Below are 22,304 nucleotides of genomic sequence, written 5' to 3' on the forward strand. Positions count from 1 at the left end.
TACCTACCTTTTACAGGATTACCTTGAGGACTAAGTTAGTTAATATGTATAAAGCATTTAGAACAATAGTGTGCATAGAATAAATAAATGTTAATTTATTATATTGGCAAGATTTGGCGATATGCTTATAAAGGAATTATAGCCAACTGCCAGGGCATACCATTCTATCCACTGACACCCAGACTAGAAGTTGCCTCTTTCTTAGCTTGGCCCACAGCTGCAACAAACAGGTATATGCTGAAGGTGAAATGTTTTTATTTGGGTTCATCACAGAGGTTGAATATACTCTTATGACATTTATCCATACAAAATATAGCAATGGTTGCAGGCATAAATAACAATTCCTCTAACTATTTTACTATTTTGTAATGCACAGCCCTTTTCGTGGACTACAGGTAAGAAGTACATGAAATCACAATCCAGAAGTTCTCATGTTCTATTTCAGCAATTTACAAATTGAATTATAGAAGTAGGACACATAAAAAAAGATTTTTAAATGGAACCAGCCACCTTGAAAATTACTATGAAAAAACATGGTGAAAACCTTTAATACTTCAAAAGGTAAGAAAAAAATGTAGCCTGACTTGGAATCTAGACGCTCTGGGAAGTGATGGGGCTTGGTGAAGTAGTATAATAGCCTCTGCAATGTAGTCTCAGACACAGACTCATTCTTGGTTTTATTCTGTTAATAGAGACAGGATTCTCTCATTGCTGGATGACTCTTGAAGACTTTGCTGCTGTTATGCATTTGGTCTCACAATCTTCATTGACAAATAGTTCTGAAAAGGAAACAGAAACCGGGTTTTATACATATATATAAAACTTAGGGATTAAATAACTTAGGGATTCTTCATCATGGTACCACTGACACTTAGGACCAGATGATGCTTGTTGGAGACTGTGCATTGCAGGATGTTTAGCAGCATCCTTGGCCTCTACCCACTAGATTCCAGTATCACCCCCAGTTGTGACCACCAGATGTCTCCAGGCATCCAAATGTCCTGGGGGGCAAGACTGCTCCCAGTTGAGAACCACTGGTTTAAATCAACAGAGTCTAACTCAAGAAGAAGAAATAACTATAAGGGGTTTTCTAAATGGTCAGAACAGATTGAGCTACCTACAATAAGAAAATACTGGGTTGGCCAAGAAGTTCATTCAGGTTTTGCCATAAGATCTTACGGAAAAATCCAAATGAACTTTTTGGCCAAACCAGTATAGTATGCATGTACTTACAGCTGAAAGTATCTGCTGGGGGAAAGGAAGACACCAACTCCCTGCTCTTGGGGTTGTGTGACTATGCTACTAAACACAAAATAATCTGTATTATTAATATGAACTGAAGGAGTGGTTTCTGAATGCTTGGGCTCTCCCTTCTCCACTGGGCAAACTAAGCTTAAACGCCCCCTCCTTGGTGCAACCATCCTCAGCAATGGGGTCTGATGGTCATTTTTTCATACCTCTGGACCAGGCTGCCTTTCATAGTAATTTACTTGTTCATATCTTGCAGACAAGCAGACACGTGATCTGCTTGTGGGCAGAAACCCTGCCTTGGGCATCTCTGTATTCTGATTTTTACCCTACAGCAGATGCTCAACAATTCCTTGATTCTCAGAGGAACGAAGACACTACTTCCAGGCACACTGACAAACTTCCCATTTGAACTCCCTTTGTGACTGTGAAGATGAAGGGGGTTGTTATGTGATGTGGGCCTTAAAGAATGAGGGAGCTTTTAACAGCCAGAACACAGGTTAAGGAACAGTCTTGGCAAAGGCATCCTGGCAGGTTAGGGCAGTACTTGTTTGGGGAGGCCAACTCAATTTGGATGGAGTTCAGGGGTGTGTGGTAAGTCACTCCAGTTGTGTCCAATTCTTTGCAACACTATAGCCCATAGCTTCTCAGGCTCCTCTGTCCATGGGATTCTCCAGGCAAGAATACTGCATTGGGTTGCCATGCCCTCCTCCAGGGGATTTTCCCAACTCAGGGGTTGAACCTGTGTCTCTTATGTCTCCTACATTGGCAGGCGGGTTCTTTGCCACTGGTGCCACCTGGGAAGCCCCCAGAGTTCAAGGGTGGTGCAGGCTTCTAATGAGCCCAGGATGCATGAAAGGTCAAGAGTTAGGATGAAGGATGGTTTGGAACAAAAAGTCTGAAGGCAGAAAGATCCATCAGAAATGCTAGCTCTGGTTCAGGCCCACATTGATAAAGGCTTGAGGGATTTCTTCTAGAATTCCTGAGACCAAAGTTTTGTTTTGTTTTGTTTTTAATAGACCCTGAAGTTCTACCTGTAATTCATAAAACCTGGAGAATGTGATTCACAGACTACAGCCCTCCAGGCTCCACTGTTCATGGGATTTCCTGGGCAAGAATACTGGAGTGGGTTGCCATTTCCTTCTCTAGGAGATCTTCCCAACCCAGGAATCAAACCTGAGTCTCCTGCATCGACAGGCGGATTCTTTACCACTGAGCCACCAGGGAAGCCCCAAGGTAGGTCATTTTACTGAACAGCAAAAATGGCAAGTACCAACTGAGATGACCAACCATAATTCACACCCAGAAAGCCAAGACGAGAGGCCAAGGACTCATACCGGTAAGGAATAGAGAAGCACAGCCACAAAGAGCAACAGGATCAGCAGGATCAGCAGGGCAATGATGACCCACTTAAATCGGCGCCACACGATGAACCTCATGGTCTTGCAGGGGTTGGTGAACCACAGGAAGGAGGTTTCTGGTCGGCTGCATTGCAAAGAAATGGTTTTACCTACCCAACTCAGCAGGGACAGATATTTTACATCTCAGAGCATAACACAGTTTAAAGAATAATTAATAATGTTTTACAAAGCCAAGGAAAGATATTATTCCCCTTAGTTGGCTGAGGGAGTCTTTAACCTTTCATGACTTCTTAAGATGCTGAAGACACACTGGACTTTGGTTTCACAGAAAGGAGAATGGTTAAAATGAAGCCAGATCACCAATCTCTCCATCCCCCATCCCGCCTGTTCAGTACAAAATTAAGACAACGGCTAATCCATTGCATTAAGTCAAGTGGAGGGGGGCTTTCAGACTGCAGGTGTTTGGGGATCAGAACAAAGAGGGCCTCTCACTTTGGTGGGTCCAGTTTGGGGTTCATGTTGGGTTCATCCCGTCCCTTCCCCGCTGGCCTCTCGTCGGCCTCCTTCTCATTGAGGACTTCCAACGTCATCTCCACTTTCCCCTTCAGTAAAGCAGAACAGGTTAAACACATGACATCACGTTTCACAAATATTTTCACTTCAACCCAAGGCGTATTCCCCAAGCAGTGATTTTTATTCTTGTAAAACAATCCTGAGATCGCCTTAAATCTTCCTCAAGAGATCTCATCACATTTCCTCTTCCATGTGTTTCTGAACTGACTCCTTGTGGGAAACTGAGAGAACAAATTGCTTTCCCTCCTCCCTGCTTTCCCGGATCCCCATCGTTCTAACTTTCTCACATCCATCTCCTTGCCTGCTCACATTATCTCCCTTTGTAACTGTGCTTGGACCCAGATTAATTTGAATACTGCTAATGACAATAGCTAACACTGAGCATTTGTTATGGGCTCCAGGAGAGCCTCTGTGCTTCATGGGACCCCTACTGTATGGAGCAGTGCTGGCACTTAGTGAGCAACCACTGTATACTTGCAGAACAAAGGCATGAGTGAATGGATGCTGCCTCCCTGTTCACAGGTGCCTGAGGGGTGCACAGGGCACTGCTTAAGCCTTTTACAGGGACACTCTCGTGTGATGCTCAGGACAGTCCTAGAAGTCAGGTGCTGCTGCGGTCCTCCTGTGCACATGAGGACACTGAGGCTTCAAGAGCTCTAGAAACTTGCCCACTCTGGTAGCCAGGCTTAACTGGGGTGGTAACAGGCTTTCTAGAACCTGGAACCCACAAAGTCACCAGCATTCTGAGAACTTCTGACGCTGATGCTCATTAGGTGATGAAGCACAGATACCTCCTCAGTCGACAAGTCAAAGATGGGTATCTCTCTATGGCAGTGAAAGTTGTTCAGTCATGTCTGACTCTTTGCGACCCCATGGACTATACTGTCCATGGAATTCTTTAGGCCAAAATACTGATGTGGGTAGCCTTTCCCTTCTCCCGGGGACCTTCCCAACTCAAGAATCGAACTGGGGGCTCCTGCATTGCAGGCAGATTCTTTGCCAGCTGAGCTATCAGGAAAGTGTGTCTATGGCAAGGTAATTCTTATTTTTAAGCCCGTTCTTTCAAGTCTATAAAATGGAGGTAATGTCTGCTTCATGGGTTTATCAGCAGAGCTAAATGAGATTATGTAAACTGCTCTAGAGTGGCAGGAAGCTAGCTACGCCAGGGATAGAGGAAGTGACTGATAGACTGCAAAGGGCACAAGGAAACCTGGGGATAATGGGAATGTTCTGGAGCTTGATTATGGTGGTGGTTTCATGAGCATATACATCTGTCAAAACTCAAATTGTGCACGTTTGTTGTCTTCTGTTTTAAGTGAGTGCAGTTTACTTTATGTATTGGGTTGGCCAAAAAGTTCATTCAGATTTTTCTGTACAGAAAAAAATCTGAATGAACTTTTTGGCCAATCGAATAAATTTTAAAGTTGTTTTAAAACACAAGATTATGAATGTAAGACATTCAGTATGCTGTCTAGTTTATAATAAGTAGTATAAAATGCTTATTATTAGTAATACACAATGAATTAAGTAGCCTTTTTGTGACAGGGCATGGCACTACTGCTTCTACGTTGAAATTATCTTGAGTTTTCCAAATGTGCTCATAACTTATGGCCTTAAAGTTCAATGGATGCTCACACTCCTTGCTTCTTCCATCTTTAAATTTTAATTTTTTCAAGATGAGAACAGCTTAAATTTGAAGTTTCTTTTTCTGTACTGAATTGTACTGGAAGCTCAGAGTAAATTGGCACTTCTGGTGAAAGAGAGTCCCACAAAAATATAGTATAATCACATGTACTCCCAGTTTTTTGACAATTCCAATCCTTCTATCTTCCACTCAACCCCAAACATATGTTCACAGCATCTGCCACCTTCTCCTATAATCCCAGGTACAACCCGTTCCCAAAACTTAAAAGTACCACCAATTCAACCTTCCTTATCTGGAGCAAATCTACTCATAAAGGGCAAAACCTAAAGAAGAAAAGGAGTAAACAACCCCCAACCAGGAAATACTCATACATACAGCCATCACACGGGAGCCGTCTTTTTCTGTGTAGCAAGGCCACCATCCTTTCATGGACTTCTGCTCAAAGAGAGAGGCAGTTTTCACTTTCAGGGGGTTCACGGCTTTGAGGTCTGGAATCATGTTCAAATTGCATTTCTCTGGTGATTTTGCTGGAATGATGGTATGATGCAAATCAAGTTCCAGGAAACCTAGCCAAGGAAACATTAAACCCAAATAAATTTCAAGTGGATCAGGCGATGTTCACAGGTAAACAGAATGTACTTGTCAGAAGAGAGGTCTAGACTGACTTTGAACAGGTGACAGGTGAGTTAGAGAAATGGAGCCTTGTAGACAGTTAAAATTCTTTCCAGATAGGATGGAAAGTGGCAAAAGTATCTGCCCACTGCTCTGCATCTCACAGAGGACTACCCGCTTTATTTCTCAGAGACAGGAGCATAAATGGAGTTCTTCTGCAAGCTCAAAATAATTAAACACCTAAGAGCACAATTTCCACTGAACTTAGAATTTGCTCATGTTGGTTCTAAACTTCCCCGAACACAGTCATTTGGCTTTGGGTAAAGACAACTGGTACTTGGAACATGGGAAGCGCCATCGAACAGTCAAGTTCAAGTCTCTCCTAGTGAAACCTCAGAAACAAGAATTTGAGAAGGAACATTGAATTCTCATCAGAACATTCTTCCCAGGAACTAGGAAGCCCAGCTCAGGGTGCCCAGAGAAGCACAGGTTTTCTTCCATGATCTGAGGCATGAACTTTCTTGTGGTTAATGACCATCTTTGATTGTCTTTGGGGCTTGGGAACTCCCAAGACCCCTCTCCTTCAGATGATCGTCTGGGTATGTTGGGTCAAGTCTATGAATTACTTACTGGGACAAAAGGTGGTCTTCAACAGGGATAGCAAAGAGCACCAGGGAGGGGGTGGCAGATTCTCTATAAACTTTTGGACTCAGAAACTGTCCTTCATCTTAATGCATCCATAGCCCACAAGCCTTTCTGGAGTTTATGCCCGTTTTCATTTTGCCTCTCTCCTTTTGGTAATAACTGCAACCATTTACCCACTAGTTATCAGAGATACAGTCATCCTCATTTGTTGTCAGAATGTTTTGTTTCAGTTCCAAGGGAAAACTCTCTACTGTTCTTCATGCTGAATTAGCATACTCCTGTGAAGAGGGAACACTGCCTGGCATTCCAGTAAACAAAGTGTTACCCACTATCCCAGTTCTACAAGGATCAGGACCTTAGTCACTGCAGCCCCCACCTGAGTCTGTGACCCAAGGGGGATTCAAGATGGAGGGGGAAGCATTCTGACCTTTGCGTTTGGCTCTGGCTAGCTAAGATGCATATCTAAGGCATAATTTCAACAGGTCCAGGATCTTATATCTCTCCAAACATAGCAAAGCACTAAAATCATTAACTTGAGATATCTGTTCTTTGTGATTAGGCATAATCTTTTGATGTTTGACTACCTGTTTTTTTCTCTCCCCCACCCAGCAGAAACCTCTTCTATCCTGGCTCCTCAGAGCTCTCTGAGAGGTTAGGTTATGTCCTAGGTTGCAGTCCTCAGTAAGATGCCTGGACTCACAACTTTTAGATTGTACGTTTTTCTTCAGTTCAACACTTTTATACTCACTTGTCTGTTCAATTCTTATTAAGAACCAACTAAGCCAAAGCCACTGTACTCTGTGTTGTGAAGGGCAGAGGGATGAACAAGATGTAGCCACTGACCACTGTGGGCTTCTCCTCTGCCAGGAGAGATGCTCTAGAGGCAGGGAGATGAGCTCGGGGCTTCTGTAATGCTGGCTTCAAGAAAGTTATGTCTGAACTGGCAAGTGGCAGAGATCATAGAAATAAGAAAATAAATGTGCATGATACCGCAGGTTACATTGTTTAGGAAAGCGGGAGGAAAGGAGAGGAGGGTGTCAGAGGACTCTGGGTGTTTTGGCCTGAGCTACTGGGAGAGGCTGCAAGCAGGTATGAGGTCAGGGCAGAAAGGCTGAGTTTGATCTTAGTCACGATAAATTTGAGGTGCCAGCTGAACGTACAGGTAAAAGGTTCCGGTGGGGTGTGGGGAATAATCATCATAAGTGTTTCTTTTTTTCAAACTGAGACATAATGGACAAAGGGCACTGTGTAAGTCAAAGGTATATAGTATGTTGATTTGATACACTGCATAGAGCAGTCAGTATGAGTCATCCCAGTATTTCTTGTTACTGTATGGCAGGCACCGTGGGCGGCCAGGCTGCACCTCCAGGTCTACGAGTCATACCTTGCACAGAGCGAGAATGGAAGCTTTGCCTTCAACAGAGGAGAGGGTTGGTAAGTCACTGAGAGAGCCTGGGGAGGATCCACAAAACGCTCGGGAGAACAAAGGCCTGTGTTTAAAGAGTGAGAGGAAGAAACAGAGCGGGCCAGTCAGACACCCAAGGCCTGGGAGAGAGAAAATCTGCACACTGTGCTTTGCAGGGACTGGGGAGAGGGCCAGGAGATGGAGGGGCCCGCAGTGGGGCTTAACAAGGGTCTTTCACCACAAAGAAGGGTGGGGAGGAACGACGGCTGGGATCTTAGAGGACCGCAGTGACTTCCGAGAGGCGGAGAAGCCGATTCTGGGGTGTTGATGGGGGGGAGAAGAGGGAGGGAGAAAAGAAAAGAGGTTTGAAAGTGGAGGCAAGGCTGAGGCATAACTGAAAACAAAATCTGTGTCTTCATAACATGTCAGAAGCAGGTGCAAGAGCCTACACCAGGACCCTGAGGGTGGACGGGGCCCACACAAGGGGTGCCATTCACTGCGCCCATTTCTCAGAGGACCTGGGATAGCGCCCAGCAGGCCACAGTGCCCAGAGGCCATCCAGGCAGTGAATGTGACCCCAGCCCCACAGGACTGGAGATTTAAATAACTGATTCCAAGTTCTAGTTGATTTAACTAATTTCAAGTACAATATCTTAGAGAAAAGTATCCGCATGTCAGCCTTACCCAAGTAGTCATCCAGAGAAAACTTGTCATTGTCCCATATCTGAATGACCAGTCTGGGTGGGACCCGAAATTCAGTTTGGTCAATACTCCAGAAATGCTCCTAAAATGCCAAGAGGAACAGACAAGCCAAAATGATATAGATTACTGGACTGTTAAGACCCTCCCCTGGGGCCTCTTGGAAATGCAACATCAAGAGGCCCCTCTTGTCTCCTTTGCATCCCCACCCAAAACCCCATCTTCTAGCCTGCTGCCCCCGCCCCATGTGTATGTAAGGCAGGCAGGCGCCCCAGGAAATCTCAAGACCACCAGCTGGGCGACAAAAAGGTTGTCCGAGGCAGTTGCCAAACAGAAGGTTTCCCGCCGCGTTTCTATCAGTGTGACTTCCTGCTGCCACTCCTGGGGTTTGGGGGCGGTGGGGAGGGTAATTCTGTCTCCTAAACACCATGGCCTGGTTAGATTATCCTCCCAAAGCCAAGCTGTTCTACGCCAGACCAAAATATCCCCTGCTGGGGTGTTACTTCTGCCCAGCAATCTCCCCACCGTCCCAAGGATGTCTGAGCACACTCACTCCACATGGGGGTGAGAGATGGCAGCCCACATTTCACTCTTATCAGTGCAGATTTAAAATTCCTGGCAGGTTTGGTTTTTGAAAAATACTGCTAGTTTTACATACTGTAAAACTAAGACCCTCTGATCCTTCAGACTCGAGTTAGGTGCAGAGAGGATGGGATGAGGTTCCTCCAGGTTCTCACCTCTGGTCCCTGCCTCTGCTCAGACAATATCAGCCAAGGATCATTTCACCTCCATGGCCTGATTACACCTAAATTCCTCTGGCCCCAGAAGAAAGGGAATTCCCCCAATATTTCATGAATTTGAAGGAAGATTATTGGGTTGTTGGTTTTTCAGATGACAGTCTGAGATGTTTCCCTTTGCAGGACTTAGAGGGCCTGGCTCTGAGGGGCTGAGAAGCCCACTCTACCATTGTCTGGCCTCACCTGACTGTCCTGTGTGGGATTACTCAGGATGCTGAGAGGTCCAGCTTAGATTTGAGTAAATAGGAAAGGAAACTTTACCTAAAGGTCTACCTGCACCCAAACCCCTCACCTTCCCCCCGGTCTGTCTCAACATTTGAAAGTATGCATAAGCACCAGGATGAGCCTCTGCATCTTTAAAAAGTGCCCTTGGAAGGCATTCATCTCACCTAAATGGAAAAAGTGCTCATTAGGCAATGGCACCCCACTCCAGTACTCTTGCCTGGAAAATCCCATGGACAGAGGACCCTGGGAGGCTGCAGTCTATGTGGTGACTGAGGGTCGGACATGACTGAGTGACTTCACTTTCCCTTTTCCCTTTCATGCATTGGAGAAGGAAATGGCAACCCACTCCAGTGTTCTTGCCTGGAGAATCCCAGGGACGGGGGAGCCTGGTGGGCTGCCGTCTATGGGGTCGCACAGAGTCGGACACGACTGAAGCGACTTGGCAGCAGCAGAGCATCAGCAGCAGGTAGGGCCTGGCCTGCTGGGACAGGAGGGGGCTGTATCCTGATCCAGGTGTAGGGGGAAGAGGTGACTGAGGCAGAGCTAGGAAAAGTTTATGGAATATGGTTGGGAGGGGAAATGGGACAAGGGCCTATAAAAGACAGCTGTTATTATTACCTGCCCCACAGATTTTTCCTAGACATTCTATTCCTCCGGTCCATGCAGTCTGGGGAGGACTGACTTTATCCTTAACTCTAGAGCTGCACCAATCAGGGCACTGCATCCCTGGGCACCACCGGCTGGCTCAGAAACGGGCACTTGGCCTCAGACAGGCCAACTTGGGGTCCAATCTCAGAACCCTGGTTGGCGCCTTTGGGGACTTGATCTGTCTCTACTGAGACCTGCCGGTAGCCACCCTACCTCCAACCAGGGAGTGAGGCCCATGGGTGAAGGCAGAGCAGAGGGGTGGAGGAGGTGACCGCGGTTTCTAAAGACATCAGTTCAACCTGGGCTCCAAGCGATCCTTAAGCCAGTCAACCCTGGCCTTTTTAGTAATGTGAACCAATAAATCACACTTTTGGTACAAGCCAGTTTGAGTTGAGTTCTGTAACCCAGAGTCTTATAAATTAAGACCAGGAGGGCCCTGAACCCTCATGGAAGTGCTCCCGAAGGAAGGAAGGCAGATGCTTAAGTTTAATAAGGAAGGTAAGTGGGAAATTGCACCTACATTAATATTTTGTTTCTGGCTAGCTAGTCCGACAGTTCTCTTTATCAGGGGAAGAAATCGGTCTCCCGTGACGTAAATACATACTTAGGTTGGGATATGTATGGACACAGGGGGTCTTTTACCAGATCCTTCCCCCAGCTGCCAACATGTCAGAGAAGAAAAGCTGTGTTCCTTTTACCCCTAACTACACAAATACCTACTAGAGTGTGTGACCCTGGGCAAGTATCTGCACCAGTGGGGTCTCTGAATCCCCCCCCACCTTACCAAGAGGGACCTCCAAGGTGCTGAGCACCTCCGACCTTTTCTCAGTGTCCTCATTAAGAAAGACCCATGACGTCCCCGCCCCACTGGCACATTGCAGAACTCACTTTTTTAGCAACGAGACAGAGCTGTTCAGCTGGGAGGTAGTCAAAAGGGAAGACAAATCTCCAGTTAAAGTTCCCTTCACCATCCAAGGACCTGTAATGGACATCTGTTTTCTGTTTGTTTTCTTCATTGCCAGGAATCCAGCTGAAAAACAGAAGCAAACAGACTTAGCTTCATGTGATTGACAAGTAATCTAGCCGCAAAATCGTGCAGTGATTAGGAGAGTGAAGGGCAGGAGAATTAATGCACTTTTCTTGGGCAGGTTCCAGTTATCTATGGAGCTGGGGAGGCCAGGGGTGGTGATTTATGAAGGGGAGGCACTCTGGTGCATCCAACACAGGTTGTAGCCAAATAAAATAGAATTCCTCTAAAACCAGAGCAGGAAACCCTTTAGACTTCAGTTAACAGGGATAAGGTGAAATTTTCTGGAAAATATCAACAACTTAGCTGCTATTTTGGGAATGGTGAAGCTTGCCGGTTATGACTTTAGTCTAACTATAACTCATCGCTGTCTGTCATCACCGCTGATAGGCTCAATGAATGTGGGTTAGTTCAAAATTTCAGCATTTCCTTTTCCATATTTTACTTAAGCAAACAAAACAGGCACGACTCAAGTAATCTTCCAGCTTCCTTTTTAAATTCTTCTTAAATGTACTATGATCACATTAATTGAGACGAGCAAGAGAGATGTAAGCCGCTGCATCCATACTCCTATCTATGAAAATTCATTTCTACCAACAAGTGAACATCTTTTCTTTTGACATTTGGAAAGTTCTCTTTGGCCTGTGCCTGGCAGATGGGTTAGAGGGATGAATGAGCATGTCTGGGAGAAAGTGTTACCACATCCGCCAACTATGGGGAAGACTTCTGGTTTGGAACCAGAGGCACATGAGATTTGAGACGGTGAAAGTGGTGAATGTATGGACCTCAGTACCGACTGCACATTAGCACCGACTGGAGCAGCTTTCAGAAATGCTGCTGCCTGGACCCCTAGACAGAGACTGTCAGTAGGAGGCAGGCCTGGCTGTGAATCTGCTCTGCTATTGACTCTCTGAGCTTCATTTCCCATCTGTAAAACGAGGTTAATGACACGTGCTTCCTTCACATGGTCAGCCTGAGGACAAAATGAGAAAGGCCAGAGCGGGAAGAGGGAGACCCTTAACACATGTAAGGATCAGCTGCTATGAACCAGGTATACAGCATGGTATACCTGGTATTCTTTTATTCTTTTCAACTGATAACTAGCTCCATCTCACAGGTGAGGAAACTGAGGTTCAGAGAGGATCTCATATATCCAGTAAGGGACAGAATTAAGTATAACTCCCACGTCCATCTGACTCCTAAGTGCAGGACTATTATTCTGCCTCAAAGGACCATGGAGACTACAAAGTCATGTGCTAATACTGGGTCCTATTATTAGTAGTGGTATTAATAGCAGTCGACTGGTAATTTTACTTTTTCTCATCAATTGACTAACCAAATAACTGAGTTGAAATATTCCTTTTGACAATTGATGTTTAAGCTTTTGAACTAGCTCAATGAAGAGAGAGATCACACTTTTTGGCTATGACCGTGGTAGCTTCAGCTTATAAGCCAACCCTAATTGGCACCATCATCCTTCCCCAGATGGCTCACCCCTGTAGCTCTTCCCTCTCCTTCTTATGAATCTTTTCACATTTTCATTTGAAAACAAGGTAAACAGCCACTCTCGGTGTATGTACTTATATGTAATACCCATGTGAGTATAGTGCTAGGCATGTTATTTGTGCATTATTCCTCCTTTCACATACAGTATTTAGACTTTTGATTCCAAATGTGACATGGTACTTTAAGTTTTTTAATGTTTTGGCCACACCACGCAGCACGTGGGATGCCAGTTTGCTGACCAGGGATTGAACCCATAACCCCCTGCTTTGGAAGCGTAGAGTCCCAACCGCTGAACCACGAGGGAAGTCCTGACATGGTATTTTAGGTTGTTTTATTCTTTGATTACCAGAGTTCTCTCTCAGTCCAGTATTACTTGAGTTAGTTTCCCTGATTGGAAAAAAAAATGCTTATGATAGTCAAATAAATTTGCATATATATAATTAGCCAGAATTAGTTTTCCTTGGGGAATGGTAATAATATCCTGAAATGAGAAAGAATAATGAAGTACTTGATGAAACATTCCCTGTGTAGAGTGAACCTAAATGACAATAATTATGTCTTTAACAAAGGTTTGATTGAAGGCCACTTGGGATCATAAGGGAAACTTTATTCTCACTTCATGAATATATTACATTTCAACAAGTCTTATCTTTTACATATCAAGGAACCAAACTCAATTCATGTGGAATAGTAAGTTTATGGTGTGACTGTTAATTTTATGTGTCAATGTGACTGGCCGTGGGGTGCCCAGATTAAACATTATTTGGGTGTGTGTCTATGAGAATGTTTCTGGATGAGACTAGAATTTGAATCAATGGACTGGATGGCTCTCCCAAATGTAGGTGGCATCATCCAGTCTATTGGGGACCTAAACAGAACCAAAAAACAGAGGAAGGAGGAATTTACCTCCTTTTTCTGTCTCACTGATTGAACCAAGACATCTCAGGTCATCTCCTCCTGACCTTAGACTGGGATATATATACCATGGGCTCCCCTGATTCTGAGGCTTTGAACTCAGGCTGAGTGATATCTCCAGCTTTCCTGGGACTCCAGTTTGCAGGTGACCAGTCGTGGGACTTTTTAGCCTCCATAACGACTCTCTCCCTCCCCGTCTCTGTTTCTCTGTCTTTCCCGCTTTCTACACACACATGCACACACACACACACACGCGCGCGTGTGTCCTACTTGCCCTTTTTCCTGGCGAATCCTGGTTAACGCACATAGTGTTTACTATCTGCCAGGTGCTATCCTAAATGCAATCTTCTGAATATTCCAGAGTGGTAGATACTGTCATTATCTCCATTTTACATGTGAGGAATAGTGAGTTTGCTAATTTGCCTAGCTAGTAGGGAAACCACCAGATTTCAATCCAGCTAATTTGACACCAGAGTCTGACTTCCTAATCCTTGGGTTCTGTATGCACCAGTGTATAACACAAAACTGACACCAACATGGATTATTTGGAATTGAATTATGCAAGTAACAGAATAATGAACACCTATGACACTTTATATATTAGATGTAGGCACTCAGTAAATGTTGGTGGAATAAATGATTTAAAAAAAAAGCTCTAATGTTTCTTCTTTTTCATGGATGTTAATAACTTCAGGTAATATAGTTAAAAAAAAAAAAAAAACCTTGGGAGCTCTACTTCTGTCTCTAAGGCTAGTTACTCAAAGTATCAAAAAGGAATAAAAATGAACTGCATGACTAAAAAGTCTCATAAATAAAAAATCTGCTTAATAAATGAAACAAAACCTTTCTTTTCTTATATGTATCAGATGCTGTTGCTCATAAATAACATCCATACAGGCTTTTCTTTGTTCTCTCTCTGTCTCCCTGGAGCTTTCCTCCTAAGCAATGGCAGGCGGGTTCTTTACCACTAGCACCACCTGGGAAGCCCAGTAAGACATAGTATCTTCAACAATCGAGATCCTATAATGGACACCCTATAGTGGAACACTCCTGAAGGACAGTCTGCTCTGTTCTCTGAGTCTGTCTGAGGCTCTTGCACGCCAGCCTTACCCTTTCACATAGATGTCGCTCATTTCCTCTCCTGTGATGCTTTTCTCGTCCAGGACAACATCCTTGGTGTTCCAGATAATCACACGCAGGTAATATCTACAAGAAGCACATTTTGAAGGTGTTTTATCCTCTCAGGTCCTGAACCAAGACCCCGGTGAGATATAGCAGGGTCTCAAGCTTACTTACCTCTTGGCTTTCCGGGGTGTGATGTTGAAAGGAGGCCCTGGTGGCCCCAAATTCTTGGGGAAAACATCCACCCACATCTGAAGTCTTCCCTAAGCCATTCAAAAATGAAAAGAGAAATGAAGTTACATTATGGGTGGTAGAGACTACAATCTTCTTTTAAACATCTTCAGTGAAACCAGTGCAGGTCTCCTAATTTATTAGTTCATATGGAAGGCAAGAGAAATGGAGTAGAAGAGCCAATCAAGATGAATCTTCTACCAGTGTCACGTGGGCCATCCACCCTCCGTTCTCTCCCAGGAGTCTCTACATGTGCCTACTTTATCATAATCTGATTAATAAAATGAGGGGCTTGCCATCACTAACACAACCCCAAACACACATACTCCCTCTTACAGTGACTCTCAGAACAGTTTTCACACCATCTCATCCATCATCAGACTGTGCACTTGCTATCAGTGCCAGTTTTGTGACACCCAAGGGTTTCTCCACTTACCTTGAGACAGAAAATCAAAATAATATAAAACTGTACTTAATTTTGTAAAAGAAAGACAGCCTGGCACTTTCAAAGCAGAGGCTCAATGACAAAAACATCACCATTCACCAAACTGAGGGTTCCCTGCACTGGCTTGCCAGGGCCAAAAATGTACTTAATTTTGTAAAAGAAAGACAGCCTGGCACTTTCAAAGCAGAGGCTCGATGACAAAAACATCACCATTCACCAAACTGAGGGCTCCCTGCACTGGCTTGCCAGGGCCCACCGCCTGGAAGGGGCTTACAGGAACGTGGAGGGTGAAAGCCTGGACTGACGCTTGCGCTGCCATCTTGATGGGCTCCCCTCACCTCCCTTTATATCTTTGATGGCTACAGACCAGGCCCACTTATCTGACTGGAATATTCTTCCAGACAGCCTAGGAATGCCGTGAACACACTGTGTCAACCATACAAACCAATTTAAGTTCCCCAGACTGTTTTTGGATGTTCTGTATACTCTGCCTTCATGACAAAAACAGACTAGTCTTTAAGAAGGTTGCCAAGGAAACCACTAGGTTGGCTTCCTAATGCACTGGGATCAAAATGAATTAACTGGGGCTCTTGGAAAGAGATATATTTTACTGTGATCCTTACTCTCTTCCAACTAATCTCGAGGGCTCAAGGGTCTAGCATACATCAAGCACACTGCAAAAATTAGCCATCTCCTAATTAGCAGTGTCTCCTAAGACCCAGCCACAGTCTGTCCAATGTGGTAGGTAGAGGTGATGGAAGTATTGGTGGAGGCCCAGGGAGAAATCTTCTTGCTTTGTTATGTCTTAAGACTGTTCAGTTGAGAGGTGGGAGGGGAAAGAGGAGGAAGAATGGACTCTTTGAGGGGAAGGAAGAATAATAAGGGAAGATATGAAAATAGGGAGCAGAATAAAAGTGAGTGACAAAACCATCCAGTAAGCCCAGCCCATTTGTGCTTACTTCTCAAGACACCACGGTTCTGCTCTCCATATCAGCAATATTTGCACCTGTTATATTAATATTTCTTAAAGTGTGACTTCCTAACCATCTGCATCAGAACCTTTCTAGATACTTGTTACAAATTCAGATTCCTGGCCCCACCCCAGACTTACTGAATCTCTGCAGGCATGGTCTGGGAATCTTCATTCTAACAAGCTTCCACATAGACTATTTTGTCATTTTCCACGTCTCCCCTTGCTTCTCTGGGAACTGACCTTCCCCCGTCACTATCCACATGGTGCCTGTGACGATCCATCCTGTGCATTGTACCCTGTCTTCCTGGCTAGAGCTTAGCAGTCTAGTGGTGGATGAAGGGACCAAGTTAGGGCAACTCATCCTTTCCACATTTGGAAGCAGCTGCGGCTACATTATTACATACAAAACTCAGAAGCCATCCACAATATTCTGACACATGGGAAGGTGCTCATAGGAAAAGTGCAGGCTAAAGGAGACTCAGAAATAGACAAAAGACAGGGCAAGATCCTGGCCCAAGTTTGTTCTGAGTCACTGTCACTTCCTGCCTGGATTTAGTGAGTTACCTGAAAATTCTTACCATAAATCCCCCTAGTGTATGCGTGTACATGTGTTCTCCGTCACCTCAATCATGCCCAACTCTTTGCAATCCCATGGACTGTGGCCCAGCAGGCTCCTCTCTCCATGGGATTCTCTAGACAAGAATACTGGAGTCGGTTGCCATTTCCTTCCCCAGGGGATCTTCCCGACCCAGGGATCGAATCCGCATCTCCTAGGTCTCCTGCATTGGCAGGTGGATTCTTTACCCACTAAACTCCCCTCAGGACTGAAGCTAATCTGAGCTTCATTTCTATTTCTTGTATAGTTTTTAAAGTATCCAAAAGAGATAAATGAGGCAAGTCTGTGTCAGCTATTGCCACCACCTTTGGGGTGTGGATGATGCATGCTCAAAGGTGGAGAGTGCTTTACCTGGGAGATGTTAGGCTGGAAGCTGCTGTGCAAAGTCCTCGTTTCCACGTGTTCAGGAACCAGCCCCTGAGTCCTGAGGATGTGAAGGGCAAGGCGCTCCTCGGGGGGCCCAAGGTGCTGGTGCAGGATTTTGTTTGCTTCTGCAATTTTTTTTTAAAAAGGACAATGAAACAGGGACAGACATCCAGAAACAGTTCAGCCTTGAGGGATTCTCAGCACTTCAAGCCCAGACTTTGCAGACATAGTCAGGCAGTGCCAGTGTGTGAACTGCAGCCTGTGAAAGAGTTGTTGATAGAAACAGCCCCTGACCAGAAGCCCTGCCCAGCCAAGTTCATTCCTGACTTGTGGACTGCAAATAGCAAAGAGGCCAAAAACACTCCAAACTGTGTAAGAGCAACCCCCATTTATGTTGGTGTCAGGGGCTCACGGCCGGACTCCTGTGCAGTTAGGTGTGGCCATGCAAACAAGGTAGGCTAGACTGTAACATAGGTGGAAGTGACAGGTGTGTCCTTCAAGGTCCAGCTCGTAATAGCCTCTCATGTAGGATCACCTCTGGCACCTTCTCTCTGGATGCAGAATAAAACAGTGACCTTAGACCTGAGGTGATGATGGGCAGAGCTGCAAGGTGAAAGAGCTGGTTCATGAAGGACTGTTTGGAAGAGGGCCACCCTCCTGCAGGAGTACCTGTTTTGAATTTATGAGAAATAAACTTCTATTGTGTTAAACCACTAACACTTTTAAGCTTAACTGTTAACAGTAGCTAGCTAGTATCACTGTGGCATTTAAAAAACATAGACTCCCAAATTTTCTGTCACTCCTTCCACTGAGAGGCGGGGGTCTAAGCCCTCTCCTTTGAATCTGCAGACATATTTGATCACTAAAGAAAGGATGCTGTGTAACTTCTAAGGCTAAGCATGAAAGACCACACTGGTCTTCCTGGATCACTTGCTCTGAGGGAAGCTGCCAGCCATGTAAGGAGCCTGGGCGCCCAGATAGTGCCCTATGGGAAAGGCCTGGGTAGGTGCTCTGGTCATCAGTCCGAGGCGAGCTCCCAGCCAAGGGCCATCCTGGACATCAAGCCTTCGGGTGACTGCAGCCCCAGCCAACATCTGACAGCAATCAAGTGCCACTCAAGTGAGAAGTGCGCAGGTGAGCCCTTCCTGAATGGCTAACCCACAAGACTGTGAGCGAAACAAAATGGTTGCTATATGGGGAAAGACTCTAAAAAATTTTAGAGTGGATATACATGTATAACTGATTCACTTTGCTGTACAGCAGAAATGAACACAACATTGTAAATCAAATACGCCAATAAAACTTTTAAAAAACACAAAATGGCTTTTTTCAGCAGCTAAGTTTTGGGATGATTTGTTATGGGGCCAAAGTAATGGGAACAACCCTGACTGATACAGCTTTTGGTGGGGTGTTGTTTGATTGCTGGGGTAGTTGTCTCCATCAGGCCATTTTGCTTGACAGTTTATTTCCAATGCCCTTTGCAAGTTCTGATGTAAACAGCATCATTTGTTAAACATCTAATAATCCCTGATACTGACAAAGTCTTCAAGTCTTCTTTCAGATAGAAAGACAAATACAGTTTCTGACAATGCCAGGAATAAACAGTTGAGGGTCAAGAAGCATTTTCATTCCCAGGTATCTCTGTTCAGCTTTCTCTAGCTGTCCCATGTGCCCTCAAAGCCAGCCCCATGCCAGCCCCTCCGGGAAGCCCTCTTCCCTACAAAACACTGAATCATGCCACAACTCTTACGTTCTATTAAGCTGATTTCAGTCTATGCCATAATGCAGTTAGCTGTTTATGTGTCAGGACAGACTGCATTATAAATTACTGCTCAGGAAGGAGCAAGACCCCAAGTTCGGACATGAGCCAGATGTGAACTCAGCAGATTCTTCAAATTAGCCCCCAGCATCCCTGAGCCTTCTCAGAGAGGGTTGGGAGAATGAAGGAATAATATTGGAGGAGAAATTCTTGCACTACCATCTGAGCACTTCTGAGCTAATTATACAATCACATGGAAGTAAGTTAATTATTAGAAATTTGTGTTCAGAGCTCAAATAGCTATGACCTAAAAAGGTCAAGTGAAACATAAGAAAGACAAGAAAACGTGTCCATTTTGACACCCGAGATGACTGCAAAAGTCTAGTATAATGGGGCTTTTGTTAGATAGTCGTGTGTGTGGAATTCCCTATGGTATTAGGGCACCACTCTGCCGACACCCCTCTGTAACGCAAACCCAGCAGCATAAATGTGTTACTCTGCCTTGCAACCAGCCTGCAATCCATGGCACTGTGCTTACCAAATTCATCCAGGCTGTAGTCTTTTCCTCCATATCTGATGCTACTTCCATCTTCAGAAAGAACAGGCGGTGGGAAGCCTTTGAATCTGGCCACATTTTGAAGCAACTGTGTTGGTATCAATTGATCTCGCCAGGTGTTTACTCCAGAACTGTGAATAATAATGCCACACTCAGAGTTACTGCAGGACACACACGTTCTTAGATTCATACACACACATACTTAAAGGCACGTTCATGTAATGGGGGAATGCACTCTAGACACTGGCTTTTGCCTAGAAATCTATTTAGGATTTAGAGACTTAAAATCCAGTTATTTTGGCCTCAGCCAACTGGTCCTCCCCTTCTCTCGCCCTCTATAAATAATGAGTTTGAGATTACCATAATCATAATAGGCAAACATAAATTAGAAATCACAAGCTATATCTCACTGGATAATACAGAGAGACACTGTTTAGCACTCAGGGAAAGAGGAACATCACAAAACTGATCAGTTTGTGGGGAGGGGCAGGGAATTCCCACCATCAAACATTGCTAGCTCTCAGTCCCTGGCATCATGGAGGGAGGGGGAGAAAGAAGGGGAGGGCAGGGACTGGCTCTCCAGGCTTTGCCACCCTACTGAGTGCCATCCTCACTGAGCACTACACTGCCTCAGGGGCCAGTGTGGTACACAGACACCAATGTGAATAGCGCCCCCTGTAGTTGTGCAATGCTATGGCCTTGCTTCTTGCTAAGTGTTAGTCACTCAGTCGTGTCTGACTCTCTGTGACCCCATGGGCTGAAGCACACCAGGCTCCTCTGTCCATGGTATTCTCCAGGCAAGAATACTGGAGTGGGTAGCCATTCCCTTCCACAGGGGATCTTTACCATCTGAGCCACCAAGGAAGCCCAATTCTCCCTCCTAACTTAAAGGATCTGAGGCTCAATGAAGACAGACCTGAGGTAGAGCATCAAAGCTTCCCCAGTAGTGATGTTAGATGGAACAGCCAACATTTACATCCCAAGCCACTTACACACAGTACTGCTCAGGAATGCCGCAGTGGGACCCAAACCGGGAAAGGAATCGGTTTTCTAGATCAATGATTGTTTCTCCCACTTTTTCATCACGGGTAAAGGTGTCATAATCGTAGACAGAAATTTTCAGATCCTTTTCTTGAGGTAAGTAGCAGCTCAGTTCATACATTCTGAATAAATCAAAGTGAGGTTAGACTTGCATGATGCCCCTTCCCCCCAGGTATCTTGCACACTCCATAGCTCTGCACAGACTCCTTGAGCCATGGGAGGAGGAGGTCATGGCCGGGATAGCCAGGTGGGTGGTGGGCGACAGGTGCTTGAGAAGTACTACACGTCAGTAATAAGAACAACGGCAGAGTACATACTTGCTCAGGAGAAGATCCGGGGCTTTAAGTGCCTGAGGAAAATCCCAGTTTTGCTGCTTACTAGCTGTGGGACCCTAGGGCAACTACTTAACGTCTCTGTGCTCTGTTTTCTCAACTGTAAAATGGGGATAATAATCCCTACCAGCTCATGTTGTTGTAAGGGTCAAGGGAATAAATGTTTAGAAAACATTTGGTATGAGGGCATTACTCAAAATCCACCAGCAATAATAATAGTTCTTATACATTAAATAATACTTATTGTTAAGAAGTATACCAAATGCTTTCCCTCTCTCCTCCCAGGCTCTCTGGCTCTCCACTGATTCTTGAAGGCTTTCCTATAGTATCCGTATGAAAACACAAACCCTTCTGAGAGACCACCAGATAATCAAACAGTAAGTGGCAGGTGAGCAAAGTGGTGCCAGTTCTGAGAGGGTAATGACTGTAGGCCATGAACGCCAGATGGGCGGGGTTTGGCTCTGTACTTGCACACAGAGGGGCGGGTCCAAAGATGCTCAACAAACTCTGGACCACAAACTGTGAGCAGCCCCTGAAATCTCTCCTCTCCCCCTGTGCCTCTGCCCCTCCGCCTGTCACTCTGGTGTGTGGCCCGGTTCTTGCCCAAAGAGCCAGAACTATTAATCTCTGGAATAGAAGGGTGTATGTACATCAGTGGCGCTCAGGAGACAAGCTCCCAGGGGTCTCCTAGACACATCTCAGTGACTTTCCCAGACTTCTGCAGCCAGACAGGCCCTGCAGAAGGCAGGCATCCCAGGAGAGAAGGGGCTGTAGTCCTCACTAGACCGTATCCACACATGCCCCCAAATTCTACTACTGAATCCCAAGGGACAGGTAATACGTGTCTGTTGAGAAAAAATTCTTTGCTCAAATAAGGCTGAGAATCACTTCTTCTGGTGTTCCTCTGGGCAAACTGAAGGCTCTGAGAAATCCTGCAGTTATCTTTTTAACCCAGGCATCCTGGTTTGATGAAGAAATATGCTTTTCCTTGGAACACCAACTAACATCCTTTTGGCAGACTAACATTCCATTGAATGTGATGTGATAACAGTGCCGTGCATACAGGAAAGGTTGCTCTTTCCTGAATCTCTGTCCCAGAGTTCCTGAGAGTCTCTGCTGAGAAGAAAGTCACCCAGTAAGACTGAGGCCAGGGCCTGGAGCCTAGGATGGGCTGTGGAGCTGGGGTCTCCCTGGCTCCACCCTGCTGGATGGAGCCAAGTCTGAGTTCGCCAGATGGGGATTGGCCACGTGGAGCCTGATGGCATCACTTCCTCCTGAGGTGGCAAGACTTTTCCTGCCACTTAATTAAGCTTGTGTTTGGCTCTTCCAAGACAGTGATATAGGCAGGGCTGCTTTTCTCCCATAAAAGCTGGCTTTCCCTGCTTCCCTGTCTCCCTCGCATGGGGCCCTCCTTCCTGCACTGCATGCCTTTTCCTGTCTAGACCTCAGGGCTGGATCAGCGGAAGAGAAGGAAAACGATCACATTGCCATGCCAGAGGATTATTTCCACTGCCTGGCTCCGGCACACGGCCCCAGGGTGTGCAGCACAAAGGGTGT

At 45.4% G+C, this 22,304-nt stretch overlaps 1 protein-coding gene across 2 annotated transcripts in view; it reads right to left on the minus strand.

Annotated features, from left to right (window-relative positions):
• Nucleotides 1-209: 209 nt before the first annotated feature.
• MYOF (myoferlin) overlaps nt 210-22,304 on the minus strand; it is a 175,426-nt gene continuing 153,331 nt past the window's right edge. For both annotated transcript variants that reach the window (XM_068961267.1, XM_068961266.1), the window contains 11 exons: nt 20,367-20,537; nt 19,357-19,505; nt 17,045-17,184; nt 14,603-14,691; nt 14,417-14,512; nt 10,747-10,888; nt 8,174-8,273; nt 5,203-5,393; nt 3,102-3,211; nt 2,586-2,733; nt 210-779 (listed from right to left, as the gene is read on the minus strand). In XM_068961267.1, coding sequence (XP_068817368.1) covers nt 741-779; nt 2,586-2,733; nt 3,102-3,211; nt 5,203-5,393; nt 8,174-8,273; nt 10,747-10,888; nt 14,417-14,512; nt 14,603-14,691; nt 17,045-17,184; nt 19,357-19,505; nt 20,367-20,537 — 1,375 coding nt within the window. In that variant the 3' untranslated portion in view covers nt 210-740. The remainder of the gene's footprint in view (nt 780-2,585; nt 2,734-3,101; nt 3,212-5,202; nt 5,394-8,173; nt 8,274-10,746; nt 10,889-14,416; nt 14,513-14,602; nt 14,692-17,044; nt 17,185-19,356; nt 19,506-20,366; nt 20,538-22,304) is intronic.

Source organism: Capricornis sumatraensis, chromosome 23 (assembly GCF_032405125.1).
Source record: "Capricornis sumatraensis isolate serow.1 chromosome 23, serow.2, whole genome shotgun sequence".
In the NCBI taxonomy this organism is placed as follows: Eukaryota; Metazoa; Chordata; class Mammalia; order Artiodactyla; family Bovidae; genus Capricornis; species Capricornis sumatraensis.